Source organism: Molothrus aeneus, unplaced genomic scaffold, assembly GCF_037042795.1.
Source record: "Molothrus aeneus isolate 106 unplaced genomic scaffold, BPBGC_Maene_1.0 scaffold_30, whole genome shotgun sequence".
Taxonomy (NCBI): Eukaryota; Metazoa; Chordata; class Aves; order Passeriformes; family Icteridae; genus Molothrus; species Molothrus aeneus.
This window is the reverse complement of record NW_027098964.1, coordinates 4213652-4230395: the sequence shown is the minus strand read 5'-3', so window position 1 is coordinate 4230395 and position 16744 is coordinate 4213652. Positions and strand designations below refer to the sequence as shown.

The 16744-nt window shown below is 61.9% G+C and overlaps 2 protein-coding genes across 2 annotated transcripts; both read left to right on the top strand.

The window, feature by feature from the left end:
• The first annotated feature begins 542 nt into the window (after positions 1-542).
• On the top strand, positions 543-7684 carry HOOK2 (hook microtubule tethering protein 2). The gene is made up of 21 exons (XM_066570385.1): positions 543-617; positions 1304-1389; positions 1481-1553; positions 2109-2159; positions 2267-2399; positions 3281-3348; positions 3616-3678; positions 3764-3841; positions 4123-4271; positions 4357-4497; positions 4881-5082; positions 5282-5392; positions 5470-5557; positions 5782-5851; positions 5951-6019; positions 6102-6159; positions 6332-6363; positions 6443-6507; positions 6741-6883; positions 6964-7035; positions 7119-7684. Exons 1-21 carry the CDS (start codon positions 576-578, stop codon positions 7269-7271), a joined length of 1947 nt encoding a protein of 648 aa, XP_066426482.1. The 5' UTR covers positions 543-575; the 3' UTR covers positions 7272-7684.
• A 1041-nt stretch (positions 7685-8725) lies between these two features.
• On the top strand, positions 8726-16377 carry CDC37 (cell division cycle 37, HSP90 cochaperone). Its single transcript, XM_066570465.1, has 8 exons — positions 8726-8896; positions 9839-10120; positions 10627-10732; positions 11640-11755; positions 12192-12314; positions 12951-13133; positions 14877-14948; positions 15891-16377. Exons 1-8 carry the CDS (start codon positions 8795-8797, stop codon positions 16047-16049), a joined length of 1143 nt encoding a protein of 380 aa, XP_066426562.1. The 5' UTR covers positions 8726-8794; the 3' UTR covers positions 16050-16377.
• Positions 16378-16744: the final 367 nt, after the last annotated feature.

Below are 16744 nucleotides of genomic sequence, written 5' to 3'. Positions count from 1 at the left end.
ACTGGGGGGAGTTCCAGCACCTTACTGGGAGGACTGGGATGCCCCCACAGCCATACTGGGAGCACTGGGGGTGTTCCAGCACCTTACTGGGGGCACTGGGGGGGTTCCAGCCGCCGAGGCCGTCGGGTTCAGCGCTGACGCAGCGCGGGCGTGGCCACCGCCGCTGCCCCGCGGCGAGAACGGCCCGGTTTGACCCTGGCGAGCCGGCGGGGCCTGGCGGGGCCCGGCGGGCGCGGCCGCGGGGGCGGCGGGACGCGGGCCTGACTCACCGGGGGCCGTTCTGGCCGCGACTATATGGCCGTGGAGGACCCCGCTCATGCAGCCCGGGCCGTGTCCGCCAGGGGGCGCAGCGCGCGGGTGGGGCCGCTCTGTCCCCCCCGTCTCGATTGTTAAGAGGAAAGCGGAAGGGGCGCGGCCGGAAGTGGGCAGGTGAGGCCGCTCTAGGTGCGACTCTATGGCCCCGGAGGCCGCGGCGGGTGTGTCGGGCGGGGAGGGCGGGGCCAGGTGCGGCCGCTCCGGGCGCGGCTCGGTGCCCCTGGAGGACCGGCCCGTTGTCCCTGGAGGACCGGCCGGACATGGCGGCGGGGCGGGACGCGTGTGGGGCGCTGCTCACCTGGGTAAGGGGGGTCGGGACCCCCCCGGGATCTCCCGGTTCAAGCGGGACCCCCCCGTGCTCGGGGATCGGCACCGGGACCCCCTCCGGGACCCCTGAGCGGTTCCTGCGGCTTCGGGAGCTTTGGTGGCCCCCGGGCACCTGTGACCCCCCCCGGGACCCTGTGACCCCTCGGGGCACCTCTGACCCCCCCATGACCCCTGTGACTCCCCACGGTCCCTCTCACCCCCCCCGGTGACCTTTGTCCCCCCCCGGGACGTGGCCGAGCCCTTGTGACCCCCCCGCCCTTTGTCCCTGTCCCGGCGCCCTTTGACCCCCCCAAATTCAGGGAGGGGAGTTTTGGGGGGGGGAGGTGATCCCTACCCCCAGTGGGTCTTGGGGGGCTCTTTGGGAGTTTTGGGGTGTCCCTCACCCTCTAGGGAGGCAGTTTTGGTTGTCCCTGGTTTTGGGGTGTCCCTGACTCTCCCGGGGGGGCTGTTTTGGGGTGTCCCTGGTTTTGGGGTGTCCCTCACCCTCTAGGGAGGCAGTTTTGGTTGTCCCTGGTTTTGGGGTGTCCCTGACTCTCCCGGGGGGGCTGTTTTGGGGTGTCCCTGGTTTTGGGGTGTCCCTCACCCTCTAGGGAGGCAGTTTTGGGGTGTCCCTGGTTTTGGGGTGTCCCTGACGCCCCCTTTCCCCCCCCCCCCTCCCCAGCTGCAGACCTTTGACCCCCCCAGTCCGTGCGCGGCCCCCCCAGACCTGGCCAGCGGGGTCGCCCTGGCCCACGTCCTGCACCAAATGTGAGTTATGGACCCCCGGGATTTGGGGGCGAACCCCGGGATTTGGGGATCCCCGGATGGGCCCGGGCTGATTTTGGGGACCCCCCCACAGTGACTCCTCGTGGTTCGATGAGGCCTGGCTGGGACGGATCCGGGGGGACACCGAGGGCAGCGCCCGCCTCAAGGTGGGGGGGACGGCGGGTTTTGGGGGGGGGGTCAGAATTTGGGGCTCGTTTTGGGGGGGAGGGGTCAGAATTTGGGGCTCGTTTTGGGGTGGGATTGGGGTTTGGGGGGGGGTCACAATATGGGGTTCGTTTTGGGGGGTGCTGGTTTTGGGGGCTGTTTTGTGGGGGCTGGATTAAGGAGGTTTGGGTTTTGGGGGGTTGGTTTTGGGTGAGGGATTTCGGGGGGTCCTGGTTTTTGGGGGGAGTTTTTGGGGTGCATTTTGAGAGGGCTGATTTTGGGGAGGGCTTTTGGGGAGCGCTGATTTTGGGGGGCCATTTTGGGCAGGGCCGATTTGGGGAGGATCGATTTGGGGGGCGTCTCGGGGGGGGGCTTTTGGGGAACGTTGATTTCTTTAGGGGACAGATTTGGGGGGGCCCCGTTTGCGGGATCAGTTTCGGGGGAGCGGGATCTTTGTGGAGACCCCATTTTGGGGTGCCCAGGGGTCACAGCACCGGGGCTGTGAGCGGAGTTTGCCGTTTCTGGGGGGCGTTTCCCACCTCGTGCCCCCTCCCCAGGTGAACAACCTGCGCCAGGTGCTGCAGAGCGTGCTGGAGTACTGGCAGGATGTGAGTCGGGGTCTGGGGGCTGCCCTGGGATTCTGGGGAGTCCCTGAGGGTGGGGGGGCTCCCCGGGCAGGGGGGGCTCTGACCCTGGACCCCCACCCCACCCAAAGGTGCTGGGCCAGGCGGTGGGGGAGCAGCACGTGCCCGACGTGGGGGCGGCCGCCCGGCACGGGGACCCCGAGCAGCTGCGCAAGCTGGTGAGGCTGGTGCTGGGCTGTGCCGTCAGCTGCGAGCGCAGGGAAGGTGCGTGAGGGGCTGGGGGGGCAGCGGGACCCCCAAAACGCCCCCGAGCCGCCCTGAAACACCCCCTGAGCCCCAAAATCACCCCCTGAGCCCCCCTGAAACACCCCCTGAGCCACCAAAAACACCCCTGATCCCTCTGAAACACCCCCTGAGCCACCAAAACACACCCTGAGCCCACCTGAAACACCCCCTGAGCCCCCCTGGAACACCCCCTGAGCCCCCCTGGAACACCCCCTGAGCCACCAAAACACACCCTGACCCCCAAAATCACCCCCTGATCCCACCTGAAACGCCCCTGAGCCCCTCTGGAACACCCCCTGAGCCACCAAAACACCCCCTGAGCCCCCCTGGAACACCCCCTGAGCCACCAAAAACACCCCTGATCCCTCTGAAACACACCCTGAGCCACCGAAACACCCCCTGAGCCACCAAAAACACCTCCTGACCCCCAAAAACACCCCCTGAGCCCCAAAATCACCCCCTGAGCCCCCCTGAAACACCCCCTGAGCCACCGAAAACACCCCCTGACCCCCAAAATCACCCCCTGACCCCCAAAATCACCCCCTGAGCCCACCTGAAACGCACCCTGAGCCACCAAAACACCCCTGAGCCCCCCTGAAACACCCCCGAGCCCCCCTGGAACACACCCTGAGCCCCCAAAAACACCCCCTGACCCCCAAAATCACCCCCTGAGCCCCCCTGAAACACCCCCTGAGCCACCGAAACACCCCCTGAGCCACCGAAAACACCCCCTGACCCCCAAAATCACCCCCTGAGCCCACCTGAAACACACCCTGAGCCCACCTGAAACACCCCCTGACCCCCTAAAAACACCCCCTGACCCCCAAAATCGCCCCCTGACCCCCCAAATCGCCCCCCAGAGCACATCCAGCGCATCATGACGCTGGAGGAGTCGGTGCAGCACGAGGTGATGACGGCCATCCAGGAGGTGCGGGAGACTTGGGGGTCCCTGAGGGGTTTGGGGGTCCCTGGGTGGTTTTGGGGGGTCCCTGGGTGGTTTTGGGGGTCCCTGGGGAGGGCTGGGGATGATTTGGGCTATTTGTGGGGGTCGCTGCCTGTTGGGTTTGGGGGAGGTTTGGGGCCGTAGGGCTTGGAAGGGCTCGGGGGAGTTTTGGGGACCCCCCCGGGGTTTTTGGGGGGCCCAAAGCCCCCCCTGAGCCCCTCCCAGACCCCAATTCCTCCCTCCCTGTGGCAGCTCTTGGACCCGGAGCCGTTGGAGCCGATGGCGGCTGAGACCTACGGGAACTTCGACGCTCAGGTGAGGATGGGCGGGGCAGATTTTGGGGTGTCTGGGGGAGTCTGGGGGCTCAGGAGGTGTCTGAGCCCCCCCCGTGCCCCCCCAGTCCCGCCGCTATTACTACCTGAGCCAGGAGCCCCCCGAGGAGGGGTCGGGGCAGCGCTGCCGGGAGCTGGAGCAGCAGGTGAGGCCTGGGGGCACCTGGGGGCGCCCCGAATCCTGGGTCCCCCCGTTTTCCACCTGGGAGGGGATCCTGCACACCTGGGAGGGGATCCCAGGGGTGGGAGTACCTGGGAGGGGATCCTGCACACCTGGGAGGGATCCTGCACACCTGGGCTCCTTCCTGCTCATCTGGATCCCTTCCTGCACACCTGAGAGGGGATCCTGCACACCTGGGCCCCTTCCTGCACACCTGGGAGTCAATCCCACAGCCCTTTGCCCCTCCCCTGCCCACCTGGCCCGCAGGTGGCCACGCTGCTGGAGGAGAAAGGCCACCTGGCCGCCGAGAACCGCGCCCTGCGCGAGCAGCTCGAGGCCGAGGGCGCGGGCGCCGCCGCCAAGAAGCTGCTGCGGCTGCAGACGCAGGTGGAGGAGCTGCAGGAGGAGAACTACAGGTGAGACCCCGCCCCCTCCCCCTCCCCGCGAGCGCCCCCCGCCCTCACCTGCGGCTCTCACCTGAGCCCGGGGCTGCCCTTGCAGGCTGGAGAGCGGGCGGGAGGAGCTGCGGGCGCGCTGCTCGCGGCTGGAGCAGGAGGCGCGGGGGCTGCAGGCGCGGGCGCAGGAGCTCAGCGGGCTGGCGGGGGAGGCGCGGGCGCTGCGCGACGAGATGGACCTGCTCAGGTGAGGGGGGCACCTGCCCAGGTGAGTGGGGCACCTGCTCAGGTGAGTGGGACACCTGCTCAGGTGAGGGGGGCACCTGCCCAGGTGAGTGGGGCACCTGCCCAGGTGAGCGGGGCACCTGCTCAGGTGAGTGGGACACCTGCCCAGGTGAGTGGGGCACCTGCCCAGGTGAGCGGGGCACCTGCTCAGGTTAGGGGGGCACCTACTCAGGTAAACCGAGCACCTGTTCAGGTGAGCTAGGAGGCTCCAAGGAGGCCCCACCTCCCGCAGCGCCACCGTCGCCATCCAGGCAGTGCTGTGGTGGCCGCGTGTCGCGGCTCAGGTGCAGCTCACCTGTGCCCAGGTGTTGTGCGGGTACCTCACCTGTCCCCCCGTGTCCCCAGGGCGTCGTCAGCCCGTGCGGGGCGCCTGGAGGCGGCGGTGGCCGCGTACCGGGGCCGGGCGGCGGCGGCGGGCGAGCTGCGGCGCTGGGCGCGGGCGCTGGAGGAGCGGCACGCGGCGCAGGTGCGCAGGGCCGCACACCTGCAGCAGCAGCTGGGCCGCGCCCAGGCCGGCTGCGCGCAGCTGGAGGCCGCCCGCAAACAGGTGAGGGGCGCGGGCAGGTGGTGGCTGTGGCACTGTGACCGGGGCTGTCACCATGACGAGGGGGTGTCACCGTGTCCCCGTGCCCGGGGGTGTCCCCGTGCCCGGGGCTGTCACTGTCCCCGTGTCCCCATTCCCGGGGCTGTCACTGTCACCGTGTCCCTGTGCCCGGGGCTGTCACTGTCCCCGTGTCCCCGCGCAGGTGGAGGAGCTGAGCGGGCAGCAGGCGGAGGCGGCGCTGAGGGCCGAGAAGTGGCACCTGGAGTTCCGGCACCTGCAGGAGCGATTCGAGGCCCTGAGCCAGGAGAAGGAGGTGGGTGAGGCTGGGGACGCACCTGGGGCACACCTGGGACACACCTGGGGCACACCTGAGCCCCCTGTGCCCCGCAGAGGCTGCTGGAGGAGCGGGACGCGCTGCGCGAGGCCAACGAGGAGCTGCGCTGTGTGCAGGTGCAGCAGAGCTACCTGAGCCAGGCAGGTGAGTGCTGGGAGGTGACAGAACACCTGCGTGGGGACGGGACACGCTCCTGACCCAGCACGACGCTTGTGTGAGACCCCAGAGAGCCTCCAGTTCGGGCTGCAGGGTTCGGGGGGCTCCAGGGGGGTTCGGGGGGCTCCAGGGGGGGTTTGGGTGGGCAGGGCACAATTTTGGGGTGTCACCTGCTGGGCCCATGCCCAAAATCCACCTTTACCCCCCGACAGGCGCGGGGCTGGAGGGGGGCCCTGCCCCTCCCCGGAATTTGGCGGCTGAGATCCTTCCTGCAGAGCTCAGGTGAGTCTATGGAGGTGTCCAAAAGCACAGGTGGGGAGGGGGGGGTCCCCGGTTTGTTGTGGGGTCCCTCACGAGCACCCCGGTGTCCCCCCCCACCAGGGACACGGTGACGCGGCTGCGGCGCGAGAACCGACGGCTGCGGCTGCAGCGGGACCAGCTCCGGCACAGGTGGGGGAACCGGGGGGGCTGGGGGTCCTCGAGAGACCCCTGAGACCCCCCCCAGTCCCTAAGGAGCCCCCCACACCCACAGGCTGGAGGCCACAGGGGCAGCCGAGCCTCAGACAGCGCAGGGCAGGCCCCAGGAGGAGGTGAGGGGGGACCAGGGAGGTTTTGGGGGTGGTCTCTCAACACCAAGGGGGGTCCCCAGGTCATTGTGTGGGTCTCGGGGTCTTGGGGAGGGTCTCATTGTTTTGGGGGGGGTCAGGTGTTATTGGGGTTACCTCAGTGCTCGTGCTTCATCTCTTTCTCAATTCCCCCCAGTTGGTGCTGCTGGAGGAGACCCCCGAGGACCTGTGAGTTTTTGGGGGGTGGGGGGAATTTGGGGAGCCCTCCCAACATCTCCAACCTGTGACCGCCCCGTGGCCCCCCCAGGGATGAGCTGCCAGAGGGAGAGGAGGAGGAGGAGGAGGAGGAAGAGCTGGAGCTCTCCAAGGCTGGTATGAGGGGGTCTGGAGTGGGCATCAGAATTTGGGGAGGGGTCAGGGTGTGGGGAGTGCTGGGGGGAGAATTTTGGGGTACCCCGGGTCGGGGTTTGTATAGGGATCCCGTGGGGCGATGTCTGCAGGGAGGGGCAGGAGATGAGCTGTGCCTCAGTTTCCCCATGAAGATCTGGGGAGGTTTGGGGGTCCTTCCTGTCTAAGCTCCCTCTTTATTCCCGCTACGGGATCAGGATTTAGAAGTTCCAGGAGTTCGCCCCCCCAGAAACCCTCAGCCCCCCCTGGTGACCCCCCTGGGACCCCCCCGTTGGCCCCCGTCCTGCAGCTCCTCCGCAGCCAGCTGCAGGAGAAGGACGCGCTGATCCGGCACCTGGAGGTGAGGGGTTAATAACCCTGGTTTAGGGGGGGGGTCCCGGGGGTCTCCATCCCCAGCTGAACCCCCCTCAACGCCCCCAGAACGATTGGGAGCGCAGCCGGGCGCAGCGGGAGCGCGAGGAGCGGCTGCTGGTCACCGCCTGGTACAACATGGTGAGAACGGCGACAGAGACCCCCGGGACCCCCCCGCCCTGCCCCGGGACCCCCGTTAAATTAACCCCCGTTAACCCCTTCAGGGGCTGGCGCTGCAGCAGCACGAGGGTGACGTGGCGGCGGCGGCGGCGTGGGGTGGCCCCGGCGGTGCTCGCTCTTTCCTGGCCCAGCAGCGCCTGGCCACGGCGGCACGGCGGGCACGGGCCCCTCACGGCCGGGCCACCTCCTCCAACTGAGAGAATAAACCCCAAACACCCCATGGCGGGCACGGGCCCCTCACGGCCGGGCCGCCTCCTCCAGCTGAGAGAATAAACCCCAAACACCCCATGGCGGGCACGGGCCCCTCACGGCTGGGCCGCCTCCTCCAACTGAGAGAGAAAACCCCAAACACCCCATGGCGGGCACCCCTCATGGCCGGGCCGCCTCCTCCAGCTGAGAGAGAAAACCCCAAACACCCCAGATCCCCTCGCTCTGGGCTGGTCCCGCTTCAAACACTACAAACCTGAGCTCCCCGCCTCGTTTTGGGGGGCCTGGACCTTGCCCCCGTGTCTTTTGGGGGAATTTTAGCACTTCTATTTTTGTAGCTGATTTTGGGGGGGTCTTGTGTGTGTCGCCCCCATAAAATGTTCTAATAAAGACTCAGGACTCAGTGCTGGAGATTTGTCATGGGGGGATATTGGGGGGCTGAGCTGTGGGTGGGTGTTTTGGGGGTCTTAAACCACAGGGTTGGTGCTGGGGTGTGGCAGAGGTGGAGGGAGGTGAGCACCCTATAAATTACTTTAGTTTTACCTTTTTCCCCTCAGGTTTCCCCCCTCTTCCCCTCACATTTCCCGCCCTTTTCTTCCCTCACGTTTCCCGCCTTTTTTCCCCTCACATTTCCCGCCTTTTTCCCCTCAGAATTAAGGGAACTTCTCTAGTTGAACCCTTTAAAACGATGAAAAAAGAATTTTGTCCTCACAATTTAAGGCTTAAAAATGGAAAAAGGGGTTTCCTCTATGTTCAGGCCCCTAAAATGATGGATAAAAGGGGTCTCCTCCCAAAAAACCCCATAAAATGGTGAAAAACGTGGAGTTTCCCTCAATTTAAACCCTTGAAATGTAGGATTCTACATCAATTTAATTTGTTTTAATGGAATTTCCCCTCACTTTAATCCGCCAAGAGGCTTCCTGCTCCCTTTACTGGTTTTGCCTCAAGAAACACCATTTTTGGGGCTTTTTGACACCATTTTCCCTATAACGTGCCTTAAAACAGAGACCCTGTGGGTGGAACTCTTAAAACGGCCCCTAAAGAGGCTTCTTTCAATGTAAACCCCTAAAAATGGCAGATAACAGAGATTCCACCTCAATTTACCTATTTAAACAACGGAAAAGTTGAATTTGCCCTCAACTATCCCTGAAATAATAGAAACTAGGGATTCCCAGTTAATTAAACCTCTTCAAGTCATGGAAGAGGCAGGCTTTTCTTTCAGTTTAAACCCTTAAAATCGTTTAAAAGACTCTATTCCTTTAATTACGTCTCTTAAAAAGCGCTGTACGGACACTGCACGTGTGGCGGGGGGGGGGGGGGGGGGGGGTGTTCGTGTCTCTTTAAATCCGCCGCCATCTTTGAACCGGGTGCTGCTTCACGCGCGCTGCGCGCATGCTCAGGAGTGCCGGCGCTGCGCCGGAAGTGCGTCAGGCGCGGGCGGAAGCGCGTCAGGCGCGGGCGGAAGCGGCCGTGCCGTGCCGGGCGGGTGGCGGAGGGTCGCGGCGGCCGCGCCATGGTGGATTACAGCGTGTGGGACCACATCGAGGTCTCGGACGATGAGGACGAGACTCACCCCAACATCGACACCGCCAGCCTCTTCCGATGGCGGCACCAGGTGCGGCCGGGCCGGCCCGCGGCGCCCTCCGGGGCCTGGCGCCCCGTTCCCATGGCGACCGGGCCCGGCATTGCCGGGGGAGGCGGGCGGGGGGGGTTCGGTTGTTGGTGGGACCCCCGTGGGGCGGGGGGCGTTTCCCTTTTCCCAGCTCCCGGGGCCGCCGTGGGGCGGGGGCTCCCCGCGTTCCGGTGGGATCGTACCGGGACCCCCGGCGAGGAGCGCCCCTATCGCAAGGCACCCCAGATCCCAGATCCTGTGCCCCATCTCAGAACGCCCCAATTCCTGTGCCCCCATCCCAGGGCACCCCAGTTCCTGTGCTCCCATCCAGGACACCCCGTTCCTGTGCCCCCATCCCAGAAAACCCCATTCCCTGTGTCCCCATCCAGGACACCCCAAATTCACAACAAATTCATCCTAAATCTATCCCAAACCAGCCCCAAATTCACGCCAGATCCACCCCAAAATTCACCCTAGATCCACCCCAAATTCACGACAAATCCATCTCAAATTCACCCCAAATCCATCCTAAATTCACTCCAAACCCACGCCAAAATTCACCCCAAAATTAACTTCAAAATTCACCCCAAATTCACTCCAAATCCACCCCAAAATCCACCCCAAATCCAGCCCAAAAATGAGTTTGGCGTTCCTGTGCCCAGCACCCCCCGTGCCCCATGCCCATCCCTGTGCCCCCATCCCGGTTTCCCCATTCCCCCACCCAGGTTCTGCCCCTTCCCTTGGGAACCCCCTCAGAGTGGGGTCTCAGCCCCCCCAGTCCCCTCCCTGTCCCCCAGGGTGGGGCAGCAACACCCCCAAACCCCCCCCCCCCCCAAAATTTGGGGGTCTGGGAATCCCCAGAACCCCAGAGCCACCCCCCAAATCCCCCTCCCCACCCCAGAAGCGTCAAAATGGGGGGGTCTGGAGCTTTGTGGGTGCCCCCAGGCCCGCGTGGAGCGCATGGAGCAGTTCCAGAAGGAGAAGGAGGAGCTGGACAAGGGCTGCCGCGAGTGCAAGCGCAAACTGGCCGAGTGCCTGAAGAAGATGAAGGAGCTGGAGCTGGCCGAGCCCGAGAGCGGCCGGGGGGAGCTGGAGAAGCTCCAGGCCGAGGCCCAGCAGCTGAGGAACGAGGAGAAGAGCTGGGAGAACAAGCTGGAGGAGCTGAGGAAGAAGGAGAAGAACATGCCCTGGAACGTGGACACGCTCAGCAAGGACGGCTTCAGCAAGGTGGGGGTTTGGGGAGGAAACACCCCGAAAAACGGGCACCAAGTCTGTGAAAAGCACCCCAAAAACTGACCTCGAATCTGTGAAAAACCCCCAAAAAAACCGACCCCAAATCTGTGAGGTTTACCCCCAAAAAACTGACCCCAAATCTGCGAAAAAAACCCCAAAAAAACCGACCCCAAATCTGTGATGTTTACCCCCAAAAAACTGACCCCAAATCTGCAAAAAAAACCCCAAAAACCCGACCCCAAATCTGTGATGTTTCCCCAAAAAAATTGACCCCAAATCTGTGATGTTTCCCCCCAAAAAACTGACCCTAAATCTGCTAAAAAAACCCCTAAAAACTGACCCCAAATCTGCAAAAAAAACCCCAAAAAACTGACCCCAAATCTGTGATGTTTCCCCCCAAAAAAACCGACCCCAAATCTGCTAAAAAACCCCCAAAAACCCGCCCCCAAACCTGTGAGGTTCCCCCCCAAATCATTCCCTGTTTTCCTTCGGGTCCCCAGAGCGTTTTCAACGTGAAGCCCGAGGAGAAGGAGGAGACGGAGGAGCAGAAGGAGAAGAAGCACAAAACCTTCGTGGAGAGATACGAGAAGCAGATCAAACACTTCGGTGAGAGCTGGGGGCGTTGGGGAGCGGCTCCTTGGGGCTCCCGGCACTGGGAGCAGCCGGAATCCTCTCACTCTGCTGAAAACCCAGGATTTTGTGTGCTCTTCCCCATTTTCCCCCTGCTCAAGAAGAGTTTTGGGGCAATTTATTTAAATTTCGGGACGAGGTGCTCTCCCTCGCGCCCACCCTGCTCCTAACGAGCTTCGGAGTTGGGTCCCTCATTAAGGACCCCCCTAACGAGGCTCAGAGTGGATTTTCTCATTAACAATCCCCTAACAAGGCTGAGAGTGGGATCCCTCATTAATAATCCCCTAACAAGGTTCAGAGTGGGATCCCTCATTAAGGACCCCCCTAACGAGCTCCAGAGTGGGTTCCCTCATTAAGGACCCCCCTAACGAGGTTCAGAGTGGATTTTCTCATTAAGGAATCCCCTAACGGGGTTCAGGGTGGATTTTCTCATTGAAGAATCCTCTAACGAGGCTCAGAGTGGGTTCCCTCATTAACAATCCCCTAATGAGGCTCAGAGTGGGTTCCCTCATTAACAATCCCCTAACGAGGCTCAGAGTGGGTTCCCTCATTAACAATCCCCTAACGAGGCTCAGAGTGGGTTCCCTCATTAACAATCCCCTAACGAGGCTCAGAGTGGATTCCCTCATTAAGGCCCCCCTAACAAGCTCCAGAGTGGGTCCCCTCATTAACAATCCCCTAATGAGGCCCAGAGTGGATTCCCTCATTAACAATCCCCTAACGAGCTCCAGAGTGGGTTCCCTCATTAACGACCCCCCTAACGAGCCCACAGTGGGTCCCCTCATTAAGGACCCCCCTAACGAGCCCAGAGTGGGTTCCCTCATTAACGGTCCCCTAACGAGCTCCAGAGTGGGTCCCCTCGTTAACCCCCGTGCTGCCGCAGGGATGCTGCGCCGCTGGGACGACAGCCAGAAGCACCTGTCGGACAACCCTCACCTGGTGTGCGAGGAGACAGCCAACTACCTGGTGATCTGGTGCATCGACCTGGAGGTGGAGGAGGTCAGGCTGAAATTGGGCTCGAATCTCCCTTTGCCGGGCTGCAGTTGCTTTCTTGCCACCCCCCCCCCCGGGTTTTGGGCCAGGAAAACGAGAGGTTTGGGGATTATGGACTGGAAGAGATCCGTAAAACCATCCTGTATGGGAGAGGGGTGCACCCCCGGACCCCTCTCCTGCAGCCCCAGGGTTTACCTGGGGTGAGGAGCCCAGGGAAAAAACCAAAACCAGGGAACTGGGGATTAATTTGGGATTAATTTGGGATTAATTTGGGATTAATTTGGGATCAAAAAGCTCCTGAAGACCATCAAATCCAGCATCCTAACGCCCTTAACAGCTCCTGCAGGGATCCCCTGTTCCAAATCACCTTTCCCCGCCCAGAAGGGTTGGGTGGACTGCGGATTTTGGGGCATTTTGGGGATTTTGAGCTGTTTCTCGCCAGAAACACGCGCTGATGGAGCAGGTGGCCCACCAGACCATCGTCATGCAGTTCATCCTGGAGCTGGCCAAGAGCCTCAAGGTGGACCCCAGGGCCTGCTTCAGGCAGTTCTTCACCAAAATTAAGGTAAAAATTCAATTTGGGGGGGGGGTTGGGGTGAATTTAGGGTGAATTTGGGGGTGAATTTGTGGGGAATTTGAGGTGGATTTTTGGGCTGAATTTTGGAGTGGATTTGGGGGTGGATTTGAGGTAGTTTTGGAGTGCATTTTGAGGTGGATTTGAGATGGATTTGGGGTGAATTTGGGGGGGAACTTGTGGTGAATTTTGTGTGAATTTGAGCCGGATTAGGGGTGAATTTTGAACCGGATTTATGCTGAATTTCAGCTGAATTTTGAGGTGGATTTGAGATTAATTTGGGGTAAATTGGGGGGTGAATTTGTGGTGAATTTTGGGTGAATTTGAGTTGGATTTCAGCTGGATTTTGAACCGGATTTGTGATGAAGTTGAGCCGGGTTTTGAACGGGATTTCTGCTGAATTTCAGCTGAATTTTGAGGTGGATTTGAGATGAATTTGGGGTAAATTTGGGGGTGAACTTGTGGTGAATTTTGGGTGAATTTGGGCTGAATTTTGAACCGGATTTGTGATGAATTTGAGCCGGGTTTTGAACCGGATTTATGCTGAATTTCAGCCGAATTTTGAGTGAATTTGACCCGGATTTGGGGCCGCACCCCACTGTTTCCCCCTTTTCCCCCGTTTCACAGACAGCAGACCAGCAGTACCTGGAGGGCTTCACGGAGGAGCTGGAGGCGTTCAAGGAGCGCGTGCGGGGCCGGGCGCGGGCGCGCCTGGAGAAGGCGCTGCGCGAGTACGAGGAGGAGGAGCGCCAGAAACGCCTGGGGCCCGGCGGGCTCGACCCCGTCGAGGTCTACGAGTCCCTGCCCGCCGTGAGTTTGGGGCTAAAAACCCCGGGTTTGGGGCTTTTTGGGGCCTGTGAGTTTGGGGCCAAAAACCCCGGGTTTGGGGCTTCTTGGAGCCCTTGAGTTTGGGGCCAAAAACCCCGGGTTCGGGGCTTTTTGGGGCCTGTGAGTTTGGGGCTAAAAACCCCAGTTTGGGGCTTTTTGGTGCCCCTTGAGTTTGGGGCTAAAAACCCCGGGTTTGGGGCTTTTGGGGCCCTGTGAATTTGGGGCTAAAAACCCCGGGTTTGGGGCTTTTTGGAGCCCTTGAGTTTGGGGCTAAAAACCCCGGGTTTAGGCCTTTTGGGGCCATGTGAGTTTGGGGCTAAAAACCCCGGGTTCGGGGCTTTTTGGGGCCTGTGAGTTTGGGGCTAAAAACCCCAGTTTGGGGCTTTTTGGTGCCCCTTGAGTTTGGGGCTAAAAACCCCTGCTTTAGGGCTTTTTGGAGCCCCTTGAGTTTGGGCTAAAAACCCCTGGTTTGGGGCTTTTTGGTGCCCCTTGAGTTTGGGGCTAAAAACCCCTGGTTTGGGGCTTTTTGGTGCCCCTTGAGTTTGGGGCTAAAAACCCCGGGTTTGGGGCCTTTTGGGGCCCTGTGAGTTTGGGGCTAAAAACCCCGGGTTTGGGGCTTTTTGTTGCCCCTTGAGTTTGGGGCTAAAAACCCCAGTTTGGGGGCTTTTTGGAGCCCTTGAGTTTGGGGCTAAAAACCCCGGGTTTGGGGCTTTTTGGAGCCCCTTGAGTTTGGGCTAAAAAACCCTGGTTTGGGGCTTTTTGGGGCCCTGTGAATTTGGGGCTAAAAACCCCGGGTTTGGGGCTTTTGGGGCCCTGTGAGTTTGGGGCGAAAAACCCCAGTTTGGGGGCTTTTGGGGCCCCGTGAGTTTGGGGCTAAACTCCCCGGTTTGGGGCATTTCGGGGGCTCCCGTAAGTGCTCTGAGGGGGTTTTGGGGGTAAATCCTGAGGTTTAGGGTGTTGGAGGGTTGGGGGATCCTGGTGGGGTTGGGATCCCAGAGTGATCCCAGTCCCTCCCAGTACAATCCCAGTCCCTCCCAGTACTGACCAGTCCCTCCCAGTACGATCCCAGTCCCTCCCAGTACTGACCAGTCCCTCCCAGTACAATCCCAGTCCCTCCCAGTGTGATCCCAGTCCCTCCCAGTACGATCCCAGTCCCTCCCAGTACGATCCCAGTCCCTCCCAGTACAATCCCAGTCCCTCCCAGTACGATCCCAGTCCCTCCCAGTACTGACCAGTCCCTCCCAGTACGATCCCAGTCCCTCCCAGTACTGACCAGTCCCTCCCAGTACAATCCCAGTCCCTCCCAGTACTGACCAGTCCCTCCCAGTACAATCCCAGTCCCTCCCAGTGTGATCCCAGTCCCTCCCAGTACAATCCCAGTCCCTCCCAGTGCTGACCAGTCCCTCCCAGTACAATCCCAGTCCCTCCCAGTACAATCCCAGTCTCCCAGTACAATCCCAGTCCCTCCCAGTACAATCCCAGTCCCTCCCAGTGTGATCCCAGTCCCTCCCAGTACAATCCCAGTCCCTCCCAGTGCTGACCAGTCCCTCCCAGTGTGATCCCAGTCCCTCCCAGTACAATCCCAGTCCCTCCCAGTGCTGACCAGTCCCTCCCAGTACAATCCCAGTCCCTCCCAGTACGATCCCAGTCCCTCCCAGTACAATCCCAGTCCCTCCCAGTACAATCCCAGTCCCTCCCAGTGCTGACCAGTCCCTGGCCCAGCAGGAGCTGCAGAAATGCTTCGATGTCAAAGACGTTCAGATGCTGCAGGACACAATCAGCAAAATGGACCCAACCGTGAGTTTTTTCACCCCAAAAATACCTCGGGAGGGGGTCCCAGATCCCTCGGGAGGGGTCCCCAAACACCTGGGGAAACCCAAATCCCTCAAGGTGTCCCCAAATCCCTCAGGGGAGCCCCAAATCCCTCGGGAAGGGTCCCAGATCCCTCCGGGGTGTCCCCAAACCCCCTGAACTGTCCCCAAACCCCTCGAGGATGTCCCCAGACCCCTCGGGGTGTCCCCAAATCCCTCGAGGATGTCCCCAAATCCCTCAGGGACATCCCCAAACCCCCCAGGCTGTCCCCAGATCCCTCCAGGCTGTCCCCAAACCCCTCCAGGCTGTCCCCAAACCCCTCGAGGATGTCCCCAAATCCCTCGAGGCTGTCCCCAGATCCCTCAAGGTGTCTCCAAAACCCCTCGGGGTGTCCCTAAATCCCTCAAGGTGTCCCCAGACCCCTCCAGGCTGTCCCCAAATCCCTCAGGATGTCCCCAAACCCTCGGGGTGTCCCCAAATCCCTCCAGGCTGTCCCCAAATCCCTCGAGGATGTCCCCAAACCCCTCAGGGTGTCCCCAAACCCCTCGAGGATGTCCCCAAACCCCTCAGGGTGTCCCCAAACCCCTCAGGGTGTCCCCAAACCCCTCGGGGTGTCCCCAAACCCCTCAGGGTGTCCCCAAACCCCTCAGGGTGTCCCCAAACCCTCGGGGTGTCCCCAAATCCCTCCAGGCTGTCCCCAAATCCCTCAAGGTGTCCCCAAACCCCTCGGGGTGTCCCTAAATCCCTCGGGGTGTCCCCAAATCCCTCAGGGTGTCCCCAAACCCCTCGGGGTGTCCCTAAATCCCTTGAGGATGTCCCCAAACCCCTCCAGGCCGTCCCCAAACCCCCCCAGGCTGTCCCCAGACCCCCCCGGCTGTCCCCAGACCCCCCCGGCTGTCCCCAGCACCCCCTTTTCCCCGTGTCCAGGAGGCCAAGTACCACATGCAGCGCTGCATCGACTCGGGGCTCTGGGTGCCCAACGCCAAGGGCGGGGACGGGGCCGAGCGAGGCGCGGGGGAGGCGGCGCCCTACGAGGAGATCAAGAAGGAGAACGGAGGAGGAGCCGAGCAGGAGGCCAAGCCCTGAGCGGGGCCACCACGCCCCGCGGGAAAAAAAGGCAGAAAAGGTCAAAAAAACCACGGAAAAAACAAAAAAAAAAAACAAAACCAACCCAACAATTTCCCCCCCGTCGGAAAAGCAGCAGAATCAGGCGGGGAGGGGTCGTGCCCCACCCCCCCAGCCCTGCAGCCCCCTCCCCACTCCCCTCACGCCCCCCCCCACCCTTTTCACGCCGTAGAGACTTTTGGGGAAGGATTTTGGGAGGTTTCGGCCCCCCCACCCCGGGTGGGTTTGGGGTGCAGGGGGGTCGGAGCCGCGGTGCCAGAGCAGAGAATAAAGAGATTGGAGAAGCTGAGCATGGCCTGGGGGTCTGGGGGCCTTTGGGGGGTTTTGGGGGGCAGGGGATGCATTGGCGCCGCCCTGAGAGGGGCAGGGGGCTGTGACCCCCCCCCCCATCCTGCCAGGGGGGCTTGGGGGGATCCCCTGATGGGGTTTGGGCACCCCCCAAAAAAAACCCCCAGTTTGGATCCCAGTCCAGCTGTGCCCGTGTTTAAATCCAGCTGTGCCCCTTCCAGCACCCTCCAGTTCGGATCCGTCCCACTCCCACTTTGGGCCCAGTTGCGTTCCTCGTTCCAGCTGTGCGACCCCCAAGTCTGGATCCAGCTGTTCCCATTTCGGATCCAGCTGTTCCCCTCAGGCCCCGCCCCCTTTACCTGCGCATC